The sequence below is a fragment of the Bos indicus x Bos taurus genome, chromosome 12, assembly GCF_003369695.1.
Source record: "Bos indicus x Bos taurus breed Angus x Brahman F1 hybrid chromosome 12, Bos_hybrid_MaternalHap_v2.0, whole genome shotgun sequence".
Taxonomy (NCBI): Eukaryota; Metazoa; Chordata; class Mammalia; order Artiodactyla; family Bovidae; genus Bos; species Bos indicus x Bos taurus.
The window spans coordinates 11,775,234-11,790,753 of record NC_040087.1 but is presented as its reverse complement, the minus strand read 5'-3'; the positions used below and the strand labels follow the sequence as shown (position 1 = coordinate 11,790,753).

Genomic DNA, 15,520 nt, shown 5'->3' with positions numbered 1-15,520 from the left:
ACCCAGTTAGGAATGACAGAGCTGGGAGAACTGGGCCATAACCGTTCTAGAAGAGGGGCTTTCCTTGTGCTGGCTGGCACTTCACTCTCTCACCAGGAGTTTTTTCAATTCCCAGTTTCGTGTATGGGAGAATGCTTGGTAGAACCTGGGTCATGTACCGAACTCATCTAAGAAGTGATGTTTTTACTTTTCTAGCCTCTGTGCCATAGCAAGGCTAGTAGAAAGGATTTGATTGCGTAAACTCACAAAATCCATATTACATTTTTTGCACCTACTCTGACCTTGATTGTATATTTTATTGTGTGACTTTATTAAGATGTCCCTTTGGTGGGTCACTTGTGAGATACTGGATTTGACTTCTAGTTAGCCCCTAGCAGATGAATTTTGTTCTGCGTTCATAGTATAAATCTTTAACTAGAGTGGATCATCTTGCAGTCGATCCCACTAGTTACAGTAAAGAGCTATAAATGATTCAAAATCAGCTTCTTCCATCAATAGAGTAACTGAAAACAATCATGGCAGTCTTGTGATGCCATCGTTATATCCATAAAGGAAGCATTTATTATACTGGTGACTGGTTAAAAATAGTTCCTTTAAAAGAACCTGAGGGAGAAGCATGAAAGAGTTTATAAATAATTTTACAATATATGTAAAACAAGAGGCCTTTTTGTTTGAGATGAAGCATAAATGACACAGGAATGTTGGCAGCATGCCTTGCATTTTGTTCACTGAGTATGCTTAGACTGTAAATAATGGCTTCATTTCTACTTTGGGACCTAAAAATTATTAATATTATGTGTGTATGCAGTATTTATGCAGTATTCTGACCCTAATTGTTATGGACATAATTAATCCCTTATTGCAAAGTTAATGATTTACATCAGTTAGTTTTGCTGTATTCCTTTATTTCCTTAAATCCCAGATTTTCTTAGTATTTATACTACTGGCAGGATATTTTCTAGTAAGGTAAGTTTTTTCAGATAAGCAAAACTTATTTGAAGTAGACCTAGAAAGACTACAAAATTCCAGCAAATTTCTTATAAAAAAAATAATAACTAATAATACTTACTTCCCCCAGTCAAAAAAATTAGATGCCAATGGCTTATGTTTTTAATTCAGGAATAAGAAAATAAAGAATAATATTCACCTAGAGATATAATTACTCTTAACTATAGCTAAAGCAGTTTCATCTCAATCTTTTATATACACGTTTAAAGATATCTTTAAACAACAATAGAGACTGGCTGCTTTAGGGGTCATTTCATGGAGCAGTAACATCAGTAGTTACTAATTCTTGCCAAAGAGGTTGGTTGAGGCAACATTTGTGGAGGGTAGCCTGAATGGTGTGCAGTGGTACCTTCCTTATTAGCACTACACCATGTACATGGGTTGATTAATCCAGACTGGCTCTCTCTCTATGGAATTTCTTTTACTTTAATTTGTTGCTGTATCTGTCATAATAATATTCTTGGGGACAACCTGGCTCCTTGGCTTATTAATTGTGTGTCCTTGATTGGGTAAAATGAAGGCAATAATTTTACCTATCCTTTAAGATTATAAGGAGGACATGAGTTAATTTATGTGAATTACTTCTTGCCTAGTAAAACCCTCCATAAGTATTAGCTGCTGTAATTATTGTTACTTCTATTTTTAACTCCTTAACACACTATTCTTTCTTTATTTTTTTTTATTTTATTTTTAAACTTTACAATATTGTATTGGTTTTGCCAAATATGGAAATGAATCAGCCACAGGTATACATGTGTTCCCCATCCTGAACCCTCCTCCCTCCTCCCTCCCCATACCATCCCTCTGGGTCGTCCCAGTGCACCAGCCCCAAGCATCCAGTATCGTGCATCGAACCTGGACTGGCGACTCGTTCCATATATGATATTATATGTATTTCAATGCCATTCTCCCAAATCATCCCACCCTCTCCCTCTCCCACAGAGTCCAAAAGACTGTTCTATACATCAGTGTCTCTTTTGCTGTCTCGTATACAGGGTTATTGTTACCATCTTTCTAAATTCCATATATATGCGTTAGTATACTGTATTGGTGTTTTTCTTTCTGGCTTACTTCACTCTGTATAACAGGCTCCAGTTTCATCCACCTCATTAGAACTGATTCAAATGTATTCTTTTTAATGGCTGAGTAATACTCCATTGTGTATATGTACCACAGCTTTCTTATCCATTCATCTGCTGATGGGCATCTAGGTTGCTTCCATGTCCTGGCTATTATAAACAGTGCTTCAATGAACATTGGGGTACACGTGTCTCTTTCCCTTCTGGTTTCCTCAGTGTGTATGCCCAGCAGTGGGATGGCTGGATCATAAGGCAGTTCTGTTTCCAGTTTTTTAAGGAATCTCCACACTGTTCTCCATAGTGGCTGTACTAGTTTGCATTCCCACCAACAGTGTAAGAGGGTTCCCTTTTCTCCACACCCTCTCCAGCATTTATTGCTTGTAGACTTATGGATTGCAGCCATTCTGACTGGCGTGAAATGGTACCTCAGTGGTTTTCACACTATTCTTTATATGATAGACCATGAAACAAATTTCTGTTAGTCTCATCATCAAGAACTGTAGTTCTGCTGCTTTTTTGGTGTCAATGCTGTAGAATTAAAGCTTATTAATATATAACTTTTTTTAATGTCAGTGTTTTTGTGTGTTAGAAATTAGATTAGATTCACATTTTAGATTCTTCTTATATGTTTTGTGGGTCATCTTTACCTTTCTTGGTTTCACCTTCTCTTGTTTAGGTTTCTTTAACAACTTATTTTAAATTTTATAATGTATTATACATATGTTTGGAAGCCTGCTTGCTTCTGAAACTCTTTGGGGTTCATAAATATGGTAGAAAGGTGTATTTTTTAATCTAGTTGAGGTCATAGTTTGTATATATTTCAATATCATAATTTTGCCATAATCATTGACATTTTCTGCGAGAAAAATTATATATGCTTTATAATATAAAATTTTACTTTCTTATAAAACATTCATATTTAGAGAGGTAGCTGAAATTTCTTTATTCACTAAAAATTTACTATATTCATTTGTTTTTCTGAATGATATTGTACCTTGGAAAACAAATTCTAGTCTTATTCTAGTCACTGATCACACAACCACTTTTTTGAAGTTATTTATCAAACTACCTGCCTATATCCAGGTTTCTCAAGGGAATCTCAGAAAAATTAATGCATAGCATTCAGAGGTCCTAAAAGCATTTATAATTGCTTTAGGGTTCAAGTCTACATTCTGGTACATTTTGTGCAGCTATGCTTCTCATTGTAATAGGACATTTTTATTTTTAGTAGAGTTTCTCTATTGCAAGTCACAGGAGCAAAATTCATAATGACACAGAATCTTAAGACATATATAGATGTTTTCCAGGGATCTGAATGAAGGGGTGAGGTGTTTAAGGCTAGACAATAGTGTTCTAAAGGAACTAGTTTTCATGTCCTGTTATTTTTAAATTTTTAAGGAAACACAGAAAGAGGAAATGGTTTGGCCTCTTATGATATCATTAGTGCTATTTTTATTCTCTTAAGTTCAAAGGTTTCAAGAATAAGAAAAATATATGCAAAAATTGGGACATTCATTGTTCTTTGTTTTTATTAGTGTGCTTTCAAAATGCTCATATGGAGTAAGCATATTTCTTTTTAAAATTTTGTTTTTGCTTGCTTTATGGATATGTATGCAAGCAGAATATGTAAGCTTTATGGATATGTGTGTAAGCAAGAAGAATAAGAAAATGACATATTTTCTAACAATTCCATGTTGCCATATGTTTTAAAATAAATAAAGATATTAAAACAGCTTCATGGTACTAAATCCAAATGCTGTAGACAGAAACACTTGAAAAAGCTGTTACTCTGTTTTAAAAATTAACTTAATATTGAGATCATGTTACTGACCCATTTCAGACTGTTCTGAAAAAATTCTGTTTATTAAACTTGATTAGGTTCAGTTCTGTGAAAATTCAGTTTTACTTTGGTGTGCTTGTACTGTCATACAGTGGAAAATAACTCACAATTGAAAATAATTTCTTATTATAACTAATATTAAGGGAAGTGGGGGCAATTATCTTTTTAAGAAAAAGCTGGAATTCTGTCTTTTCTCTCAATCCTCTCTCTTTTTCTCCAGGATCTTAATTATGAAAACCAACTACTTTTATTAAAGAGAATACTTTCCCCCCTTAGGGTTTTTTTTAAATTTCAGTACACAGGTACAGTAGAAATGAAGAATGGCTCCTTTTCTCATAATAGTTTGCGGAGACCTTAGGGGTAAACCTGGACTGAGCTGCTGTGTTCGGAAATGCCAGGTGTTTTCTGTTCTCTGCTCCTCGGAAGAGTGAAGGGAGGGAGACTGTTCTGGTCTGTTGTTGTGGCTGGCAGTAGTAACTTTGAACTCTTGTTGATCTGTTACTGCTTGCTGTGTAGCTGCTGCTGCTGCTCAGTCGCCTCAGTCGTGTCTGACTCTGTGAGACCCCATAGACGGCAGCCCACCAGGCTCCCCCGTCCCCGGGATTCTCCAGGCAAGAACACTGGACTGGGTTGCCATTTCCTTCTCCAACGCATGAAAGTGAAAAGTGAAAGTGAAGTTGCTCAGTCGTGTCCGACTCTTAGCGACCCCATGGACTGCAGCCCACCAGGCTCCTCCGTCCATGGGATTTTCCAGGCCAGAGTACTGGACTGGGGTGCCATTGCCTTCCCCGTGTTGTGTAGCAGCAAGCCATTAATTTCAGTTTACTTCAGTCAGTAAAAGGCTGACAGCTGCTAAGTTGGAAAAAAGGAGCCCTACGTATTGGTTGTCTTTCTCATGATCTTTATTAGTAAATGTTTACTTGTTTGAATGAGGCACGTATTGTAGACATTGTATGAATTAACAAAATATGAATCATTCATGACTACAAAATGAAGTTGTGCTGTTTTGTATCTTTCACAAAACAGTGATTAAGGATGTGGTTGGTGTGAGAGTAAGGAATTTTCTCTGTCAAAATTAAAAAAAAATAAAAAATGTTACCAGTTGCTCACCTCAGTTCCACTGGAGTCTGAACCTCTAATGCCACAGTCACATTCCTCATCTCCTCTTCCTGGGCCCACGCAAGAGACTCAGGAGTTGGGTCAGCATACCCTCGGTTTTCAGTATGAAGCTGAGATTTTTCACGGTTAATCCCCAACCATTTCTTTAACTTCCTTTAGGCATTTCTGCAGGCAAGAAGCGGCCTTCTCTGGGGCTTCCCAGGTGGCTCTAGTGGTGAAGAACCTGCCTGCCAGAGCAGGGGATGTTAAGAGAAGCAGGTTTGGTCCCTGGGTGGTGAACAGCCCCTGGAGGAGGGCATGGCAACCCACTCCAGTATTCTTGCCTGGAGAGTCCCATGGACAGAGGACCATGAAGGGCTACAGTCCGTGGGGTCACAAGAGTCAGACAGACTGAAGTGACTGAGCATGCATGCACACAGAAGTATTCAGAGAGGAGGTAACGTGAAGAAGGTATCCCACCTTTTAATTTATATTCTTTTGTTATACATTTTATATGTTGTGCTGTACTTAGTCTCTCAATTGTGTCTGACTCTTTGGAAAGGAAATGGTTCTCTTTTGCTGCTTCTTCCCATATCTAGAATCACACTATTACAGTCATTGGTTTTATAGAACTATATATTTGACTGATCGTATCAAGGCACCTAATGTCATTAATTTTTATCTGAGGCTTAGTCACACATTTGGCCATGCAAGAAGCAATAATCTTATAAAATAGAGTGTAAGAAATATAGCTAGTAACATGAATGCGGTCATTACATTAATTAAGCCAAGAACTTCTATTAGGTGTAGCCCAGTATCTCCTTAGTCTGTTTTGCACCAATCACTGTCTTTAAGGAAAATTATATCTTGGCTTTGTACCTAAAGTTGTACCTAAAGACACCAGAGATGTCTGTACATACAAGGTGAGTAGTAGGTCATTGGAACCCCTTTCAGGATTTAGAAAGGAATGCTGTCTTCTGAGAAGTTACGTGGATGGTCCCAGAAGAAGGAAAATTGATCTTTATGATTGAATAGGCCTTTCTGCCATGAGGGAAGTCTGGTTAATGCATAAAGTGGTTGCAAAAATGCACACTAGAGGAGAGGGAGGAGAGCCAAATAGGAAGAGAACGTTTATGTTTAAATTTTTCTTTTCTTGCCTAAAAAATGTGAATTTTTATTTTATCAGCTTGAATATTATTGTTTCTCAAGTGTTGTTGATTCATTATAAGCTAATGTATACTAAGTCAGTACTTTTTTGATAATGAGGAAATTGATGGTCGAGGCATTTCAATCTTGATTTCAATACAGATTTTTTGCTGTCATGAATATAAACAAATTCATTCATTTTCTGTCATCTTGAAACTAGAGTTGGGTATCAAAGAATTTACAGAAGCTTTTAAATTTTTGGCTAAGATTGACTGTAAATGTTTAGCTTTGTTTGATGTAAGTGACACAGAATTTATCTGAAGCCAATAACAGAAAGGGCTCCCGTGGTGGCTCAGATGGTAAAGAATCAGCCAGCAATGCAGGAGACCTGGATTCAGTCCCTGAGTTGGAAAGATCCCCTGGAGAAGGGAATGGCCACTTCAGTATTCTTGCCTGGAGAATCCCTTGGACAGAGGAGCCTGGAGGGCTACAATCCATGGGGTCACAAAGAGTCAGACACGACTGTGCACACTCCATAACAGAAAAGAAACTGTTACCTTCAGTGTTAACACATGTGAGGAGAAGATGTTCATATTGTCACACCCCAATCATTGTATAGTAGGTGGATATCTTATGCCCGCACTGTTGTTGCTGAAACACTAGCACCGTGTTTTCTTGTAAGCGCTGTGCTATTGCCTGTCAGGTCCTGTTCCTCATCTGGTGACTCTTCTCAGTTTCCTCCATTTTCAAGTCTCTTTAAATGTGAGTCGCTGAGGTGATTCCTAGCATGGCTTTTCAGGAAAACTCAACTGCCAAAAAACGCACATCATTAATAGAGCATCTCCTCCTAATGAGTTTATATGGCCTCTGATTCTTAAAAAGGAAGTCATACATTTTGGCCCTTTCACAAGTAAAGCTGATTGAGTAAAATTCCATTGAAGTTCTGTAGAAGTTAACTGCCATCATCTGCGTAGGTACCAAGTAAACATTTCAGAAGAAGAAGAAAATTCTAAATAAAAAAGAGGAAAAAAAGCCCTCACTATATTATGTGGGTGAGTAATAGGAAAAAAGTTCAGATAACCAAGAAAAGATTCTGAATATCTTTCTCTTTGATGGATTGGAGAAGATGACTTCCCAGTTATTGTATGGAATATTACATTCAGATAGAGGTAACTCTAAGGCTAAATAAGCTATTGTCCATGTCTTAAAAATTAATTCTGTATTTTCTCTGGTGGGTGTTGGGACCGGTTTCAGGATATGACAGCACGTGATCTGCTACAGCAGAGGTACACGCTTCCCAATGGAGACACTGCCTGGCGGTCCTCGCCCCTTGTAAACGCTGCTCTGGAAGGAAAGCTGGTTCTCCTGGATGGCATTCACAGAGTCAATGCCGGGACACTTGCTGTGTTACAGAGGTCAGTTATGAGTCACAGAAAGCTTTCTCAATCTTCTAATTTAAACTGGATTATATAATTCTCAAGGAATTTCTAATTCTATATCCAAGTATAACAGCAGATGTGTTTATTGTTGTAAACACAGTAGAGTAGAACTTGGAGTAATGAACATTTTGGGAAAAGCCAGCGCCATAGCAAAATTCTCTGTGTAGGAGCTGAAAAAGGCAAATTTTTCAGTAGTAGTTTTGAGACTTTATATGTATGTTGATTGATCTATGCAATAAGTCACAATTGAAGTTTCTGTATATGTCAGAGTCAAAGCTTCACTGTTTACAAACTCCTTTTTCAGTCGTAGATCTACGTTATTGGTTGATACATTCTTGGAATTTGTTTTTGAGCGAGAAAATATAGTTCCTTATGTAAAATGTATAATGGCTCTTTGATTATATAGGTTGAAGTTCACTTTGTGTTTACAGACTTCAACATTTGTGTCAACCATGTTTCTTATTTCAGCTTAGGTAGGGCAAATCTCCACCCATTCATAGTTAACTTCTCTTTTATGTTAAGACTTCATATGTAACTTTCACGGAAAATAGTCCCATCTTGTGTCACTTTGGGAGATTAATGATACTATTTTTGTTTGTTTGTTTGTTTGTTACATCTTGATTCTATCACTTGTTTTGAACTTTTAACTCTAAATTTTAACTTGTTGGGAAATTTCAAATAAGTGGAATAATCCAGTTCCTGAACTGAGTAGTCAGTTTTTTTGTCCTTGATGAGATGCAGGTACCAAGTACAATTAAAGATTCTAAAAACACTGTTAATCCTGATTCAGCTTGAGAACGTTTAAAAGTCATAACCACAACCTTCCAGTGATTTATCATAAACATTCCATGTATTTACAGTTTTTCCCTCTTCTAAACAGACAAATGCAAACACAAATGAAATAGTGCCTGCTGCCTCCTTTTATTAGCTCTTTCTTGCCCATGTGGCCAAGTAGTAGTAACAGCAGCAGCAGCTACCATTGAGTTCTTAATCTGTGCGAGGCCTTGTGCTAAGCCAGGGTTTCTCAGAGTCTCAGCTGTGGAATCTCCTTATGGGAGTGAGGCTTAGAAATGACTGATGCCTGGTCTCCACCTCCTCAAATTCTGATGTAATTGATCCAGGGTGAGTCCTGAACATTGGTATTTTTAACCTGCTCCCAGTAGATTCTAATGTGCAGCTAAGATTGAGAACAGCTATGTTCAGCACCTGCCTTACATTAGCTATGTAATTTTCACAGCAATACTGTGAGGTTGGTGTTACTGCCCTAGTTTTATACAAGATAAAATTTTAGGCAGGTGGGTCAGTTCTCCCCTCCCCAGGCATTCAGCGGATAAGGTCCAGGGCTGGGGCTCGCATCCACACCTGGGTGGCTCCACTGCTCGTGCTGCTGAGCTCTGCAGTGTGCAGTCTCCCCTCTCCTCAGTGTTCACTGGACAGAAGTCTGCGGGGCAGTTGCACAGTGGACATCAGGAAACCTTAGTGGCTGCTGTAGGATCTAGAACAGCACTCTGTAAGCTCTGCAGCATCTGGAAGACAATGCTATTTGTGCCGTGGACGGCTAGGTTCCATCATAGTTGGTATCTGGAATATCACTAGTTATTTCCTTGTAAAGATTTTAGATATTCTAAATCCTGTAATTGCAAAGATAGAACTATTTTGATAATACTATGTCTTAAAGTATTACCTTAGATTCAAGGGAGTATGTGCCAATTGCCTCGTTCATTAATATCTACCTTGTGGTTATGCTGAATCACTCATTCAGCTGTTGCTTTTCATTTCCCTCCTCCTTCCCCTTTCCAGCTCCTTCTCCTCCTCTTTGTCCTCCCTGTTCACATCTAGTAACCGTGACTACTGCCCTCCAGTACAGAAACCAACTGTTTTTGCCAAGTATAATGGTACTAGCCAACTTAAAATATCAAAAAGTGCATTTAACAAAACAGACTCAATTGTCAGTAATAATAGAAATGGCTAAAATATTAACTGACTGACTATACCTCTAATAGCTTCAACATTTAAACTGACTCATTTGTTTCCTGGCCTTCTCCTGTCCATTAGGCTGATCCATGATCGGGAGCTAAGCCTCTATGATGGCTCCAGGCTGCTGAGAGAAGACAGGTACTTGCGCTTGAAGGAGGAGCTGCAAATGTCTGATGAGCAGCTGCAGCAGAGGTAACGGGGTATACTACTCTTACTCTTATTGTCAAGTGCACGTCTTTAAAAATTATTCTTCTAAACCTAGGCTCAAACCAAGATCACTTTGAATGGCTTACTAATTTGGTGTCCTAGACAAGATCTTATTTGCACACTTTTTAAGGCTTGAGTTTGCTCTCCAAGATGTACTCTGTAGGGCTTCCCTGGTGGCTCAGACAGTAAAGAATCTGCCTACAATGCAGGAGGACCCAGGTTTGATCCCTGGGTCAGGAAGATCCCCTGGAGAAGGAAATGGCAACCCACTCCAGTATTCTTGCCTGGAGAATCCCATGTGCAGAGGAGCCTGGCGGGGGGCCACGAAGAGTTGGACACGACTTAGCAACTAACACATGTACTCTGTACTTTCAGCCTGCTTTTATGGAAGTGTTTAAACATCTTATAAGAGCATTAGCTTTGAGAAGATAATCCCTCTTCTGTTGTCCGAGCAGTTCAATTTTGGCCCCAAATTTTGTATCATTTAGGAAAAAACAAAAAGGGTCTCACGCTTAACTGTGCCTACCCGCCAAGAAAGTGATCAGTTACTTCTGGGGTTTGTCATCTGATGCAGGAGTGCCCTTTGTGTCTTATTTAAACATTTCTTCCAGAACTGTGGCCACCAAATTCAATGTATTGGATCCTGGATCAGAAGATCAAATGAAAATAGCTATGAAAGACATTTTGGGACAATTGAGAAAGTTTACATGTTATTGAATTAATGTCAGTTTTCTTAGGTTTCATAATGGTATTGTGTTTATGAAGGTGTTAGCCTAAAACAAATAGACCTCCAGTTGTTTCTCCAACAAAAATGGGTTTATTTAAGGGGTCTCTAACCATGGGGAGCTACATGCAAGTCCTTATGCAGCAAGAAGAGGAGGAAGGACTCATCTAAAAGGGAAAAAGAAAGTCGGAAGAGCTATAATGAACAGAGAGTGCATTGGTGGAGTTGAGGGTTGGAAGTGTGGTGCTTTTCATTCTATTCCTGGCAGCCTAACCATCTCCATTGGCTGAGCTCTTGCCAGGCAAGCAAAGGAAGGTTTTCTTATTCCTGTTGACCCTGCTATTGTCTGTCACAGGGCATGAGAGCTCCTCCTTCTGGCTTCCTGACTTCTTAATTGAGTTTTCTGTTTATTGTTTTACAAAGGAGAACATTTCTATTCCTAGGAGCCATATTCTGAAATATCTAAGGGATAACATAAAAAGATGCCTTCAAGTTACTTCCAAACGTTTCAGGGTAAAGAAGATGTGATGAATGGATTCAAATGTACCACATAGAAACAAAGAGCAAGGGAGAGCAAGAACACAAAGTGGTGAAGTCTTAACAGTTGGTGAAATGTAGGTGAAGGATATTTGGGTGTTCACATTCTATTCTTTCAAATTTCCTATGGGTTTGAAAATTCTTTTAAATTTACTTTTTAATTGGAGGAAAATTGCTTTACAATGTTGTGTTGGTTTCTGCTGTACAACAATGTCAATCAGCCATGAAGAAGTGAAGTGAAGTCGCTCAGTTGTGCCCGACTCTTTGCATCCGCATGGACTGTATAGCCTACCACGCTCCTCCACTCGAGATTTTCCAGGCAAGAGTACTGGAGTGGGTTGCCATTCCCTTCTCCAGGGGATCTTCCCAACCCAGGGATTGAACCCGGGTCTTCCGCATTGTAGGCTGATGCTTTACCATGTGAGCCACCAGGGAAGTCTGAGTCAGCCATAATGTTACACATATGCCCTCTCTTTTGAGCCTCCCTCCCACTCAAGCCTCATCCCACCCATCTAGGTCATCACAGAGCACCAGACTGGGCTCCCTGTATTACACAGCAGCTTCTCACCAGCTATCTATTTTACACATGCGAGAGTATATGTATTGATGCTACTTTCTCCATTCATCCCATTCTCTCCTTGTCCCACCGATTCGCCTCTGCATCTGCATCTCCATTCCTTCCCTGCAAATAGGTTCATCAATACCATTTTTCTAAATTTCATGTATGTGTGTTAATACACGATATTTATTTCTCTCTTTGTGACTTCAATCTGTGTAATAGGCTCTAGGTTCATCCACCTCACTAGAACTGGCTCAAATTTGCTCTTTTTTATAGCTGAGTAATATTCCACTGTATGTATGTACCACATCTTCTTTATCCATTCATCTGTAGATGGACATCTAGGGTTGTTTCCATGTCTTGGCTGTTGTAAATAGTGCTGCAGTCAACGTTGGGGTGCATGTGTCTTTTAGAATTGTGGCTTTCTCAGGGTATGTGCCCAGTCGTGGGGTTGCTGGGTCATATGGTAGATTTATTCCCAGTTTTTAAAGGAATCTTCATGCCGTTCTCCGTAACGGCTGTATCAGTGTACGTTCTCAGCAACAGTGTAGAGGGTTTTCTTTTGTCCACATCCTTACCAGCACTTATTGTTTGTAGATGAGATTGGCTGTCCCTGCTGATCGTGAGGGGCAGCCTGCTCCCCGCTATACCCAGGGTTCATGCCTAGCTCCCTAAAATCTTCAAATTAAGAAGTTTTGAAGAAAATATTTCTTTCAGCTGCATACTATGCTTTCCTTTAGAAGAGATCTAGCAATTATAAGTAATTTTCTGCCTCATTACATTTCCATGGATATCTTCACGTAATTAGAGATTATTATTAGTACTTTGGGGAATTCCCAGTCACTTAATTGAATCTTACTTGATTGAAGCCACTCCTTCCCCTAAAGGACTTGCTGCCATATTTAAAACAATGAAATCCAGCAAATGCTAATTATGTGTGTTTCTTATTGTGTTTATGTTTTATCCTTGGAATTTTTTCGTAGAGAGAAAATATTTAATCTTATTATCTCTGTAAAAATTTGCTTGATTACACGGCTATTGCCTATCCTCAGATTCTTCTAGCCAGTAAGTAGTTTGGTTGAGTGTTGAGGGAGGCAACTTATAAAGAGCCCTCTCATATATCATACCTTGGGATTATGACATTAAACGACTGTACCTTATTTGCATGTGACTCACCTATCAGGGAGCACTTGCATTTTCAGGGAGATGAATCAGAGCAGCTGGGCAACAGCTCCCAGCAGGGCTGCCCATTGGTTTCCCTCAGGACTCGAAGGGCATTGTCTGCTCACCAAACATCCAGGAAACGGCAGCCCTTTTCTGTGGAAGGAGCCCAAGTTCTCCTCATGGTCACAAGCAGTTTTACAAATGAACACACTGTCAGGAACGAAGTGGCCCCAGGCTTCACATTCAGGATTTGACTCGGACTGATTGGTAGTGCTTCTTTCCCAAAGCGTCCTGTCTTCATCACCCTTGATTTTCATCATTCCCGTGAATGAAACCAGGCTCAGTTCTGTCTCCAGAAGTCACTCTGAAACCGGTGGAGACAGATCATAGCGCTGCTTATTTCCTTCACTTATTTAAAAAAATTTTTTTTTTAATTATTGTTAAATATGCATAAAACTTGAGCCAGACAGTTTTTCAAATACCGGTCCTCTGTTATGTGTCCTGGGACACTTTCCTGTTGCCTATTTCTCAGAGATGACCACTTTCAACTCTGAGCTGTTTCTTTTGATATTTACTTCCATGTCACTAAATAATATACTTTTATTGACATTTCTGGATTTATTTTTCAGTGTTGGGCACTGCCCATTGATTTCCTACTATGGAAAATTATAGTTTATATTTCTTCCACCATCCCCCTTCCCACTACACATGCATACTTCCTATCTCCCATTCTTCCTAAATATTAGGTAATAATTTTGTTTACAATGTCATTCAGTGTTTGCATTATTATAATGGCGCAAGAACTGTACACTGCTGAGTCATTCAGTAGACTACAGTTATGTTTCTCTTTTTACGTATGTTCTGTTTTTCCTAAAGTTAGTAATTGCCTACATATGAAGAGCAGCAAATATATAAATAAAAAATTAAAATGCAGCTTTTAAATATTACAATAAAGATCTCTACATAATGCTGTGGGAACACAGATAAAGAAGTTACCTTCTTGTCTTTTTTTCTTGTTCCGTTCAGTTCAGTCGCTCAGTCATGTCCGACTCTTTGCGACACCATGGACTGCAGGATGCCAGGCTTCCCTGTCCATCACCAACCCCCGGAGCTTACTCAAACTCATGTCCATTGAGTTGGTGATGACATCCAACCATCTCATTCTCTGTCGTCCCCTTCTCCTCCCGCCTTCAATCTTCCACAGCATCAGGGTCTTTTCAAATGAGTCAGTTCTTCACATTAAGTGGCCAAAGTATTGGAGTTTCGGCTTCAGCATCAGTCCTTCCAATGAATATTCAGGACTGATTTCCTTTAGGATTGACTGGTTGGATCTCTTTTACCTCACAGAAACTTATTAGTGAAGGCGAGTTTCTTTAAAAAGTTGGCACATACAAGTTTATACTTTATTTGCACCAAAAAAATAAGTTTTCCAATTTGGCTTGACTTTTTATTTTTAAGACAACTAGTAAGTATCCAGTTATATACAAATATTTGTGTGTGTGTGTGTGTGTATTAATTGAAATATAGTTGATTTGTAATATTATTTTCAGGTTACAACATAGTGATTCAGTGTTTCTATAGATTGTACAATGTATCTTTGTAGCTTACTTTATACATAGCAGTTTGTACATTTTCATCTTCTGTTTCTGTCTTGCTCCTCTCCACTTCTCTCACGGCTGGTAACCACTAGTTTGTTCCCTGTGTCTGCTGTATTCACTTGTTCTCATGTTTCGTTTGTTTGTTTTAATTCCACAAGTGAAAACATACAGCATTTGTCTTTGTCTAACTTATTGCACCTAGCATAATATTCTCTAGATTCATTCACATTGCTGCAAATGACAGTATTTCATTATTTTTACACAGAATAGTATTCCAGTGTATATGTGCCACATCTTCTGTATCCATTCATCTGTTGATGAGCACTTGGGTTGTTTCCATATTGTGTCTACTGTAATTAATGTTGCTGTGAACATTGAGGTCCATGTATCTTTTCAAATCAGTGTTTTCATTTTCTTGGATTATACACTTAGGAGTAGAATTGCTGGATCGTATGGTAGTTCCATTTTAGTTTGCTTTTTTTTTTTTGAGGAGCCTCCATATGGTTTTCCATAGAGGCAACCCCAATTTACATTCCACCAACAGTGTGCTAGGGTTCCCTCTTCTCCACATCCTCACCAACACTTGTTGTTTGTGCTCTTTTTGGTGATAGGCAGTCAGACAGGTGTGAGAGGGTATGGCACTGTAGTTCTGATTTCCATTTCTCTAATGATTAGCCATGTTGAGCATTCTTTTCAGGTACCTTTTGGCCATCTGTAAAACTTGTTTAGGAAAATACTTATTCACAACTTCTGCCACTTTTCAGTCAGGTTGTTTGGTTTGGCTTGGTTTTGGTATTAAGCTGTATGAACTGTTTGTGTATTGTGGATATTAATCCCTAATCAGACATATCATTTGCAAATACCTTCTCCCATTCCATAGGTGGCCTTTTTGTTTTGTTAGTGTTTGCTCTGGGTTGTCATAAATGGCCTTTATTATGTTGAGATGTGTCTCCTCTATACCAATTTTGATGAGAGTTTTTTTTATCATACATGGATGTTGAATTTTGTCAAATGCTTTTTCTGCATCTATTAAGATGATCATGTGATTTCTAACCTTATTTTTCTTGATGTGATATATCACATTGATTGATTTGTGGATATTTAATCATCCTTGCATCCCTGAAATAAATCCTGCTTGATAATG

At 38.7% G+C, this 15,520-nt stretch overlaps 1 protein-coding gene across 4 annotated transcripts in view; it reads left to right on the top strand.

Moving 5' to 3' along the window:
- Positions 1–15,520, top strand: part of VWA8 (von Willebrand factor A domain containing 8) — a 401,096-nt gene that overhangs the window by 93,607 nt on the left and 291,969 nt on the right. For all 4 annotated transcript variants that reach the window (XM_027557142.1, XM_027557141.1, XM_027557144.1 and 1 more), the window contains exons 13-14: positions 7,426–7,586; positions 9,666–9,779. In XM_027557142.1, the coding sequence (XP_027412943.1) occupies positions 7,426–7,586; positions 9,666–9,779 (275 nt within the window). The remainder of the gene's footprint in view (positions 1–7,425; positions 7,587–9,665; positions 9,780–15,520) is intronic.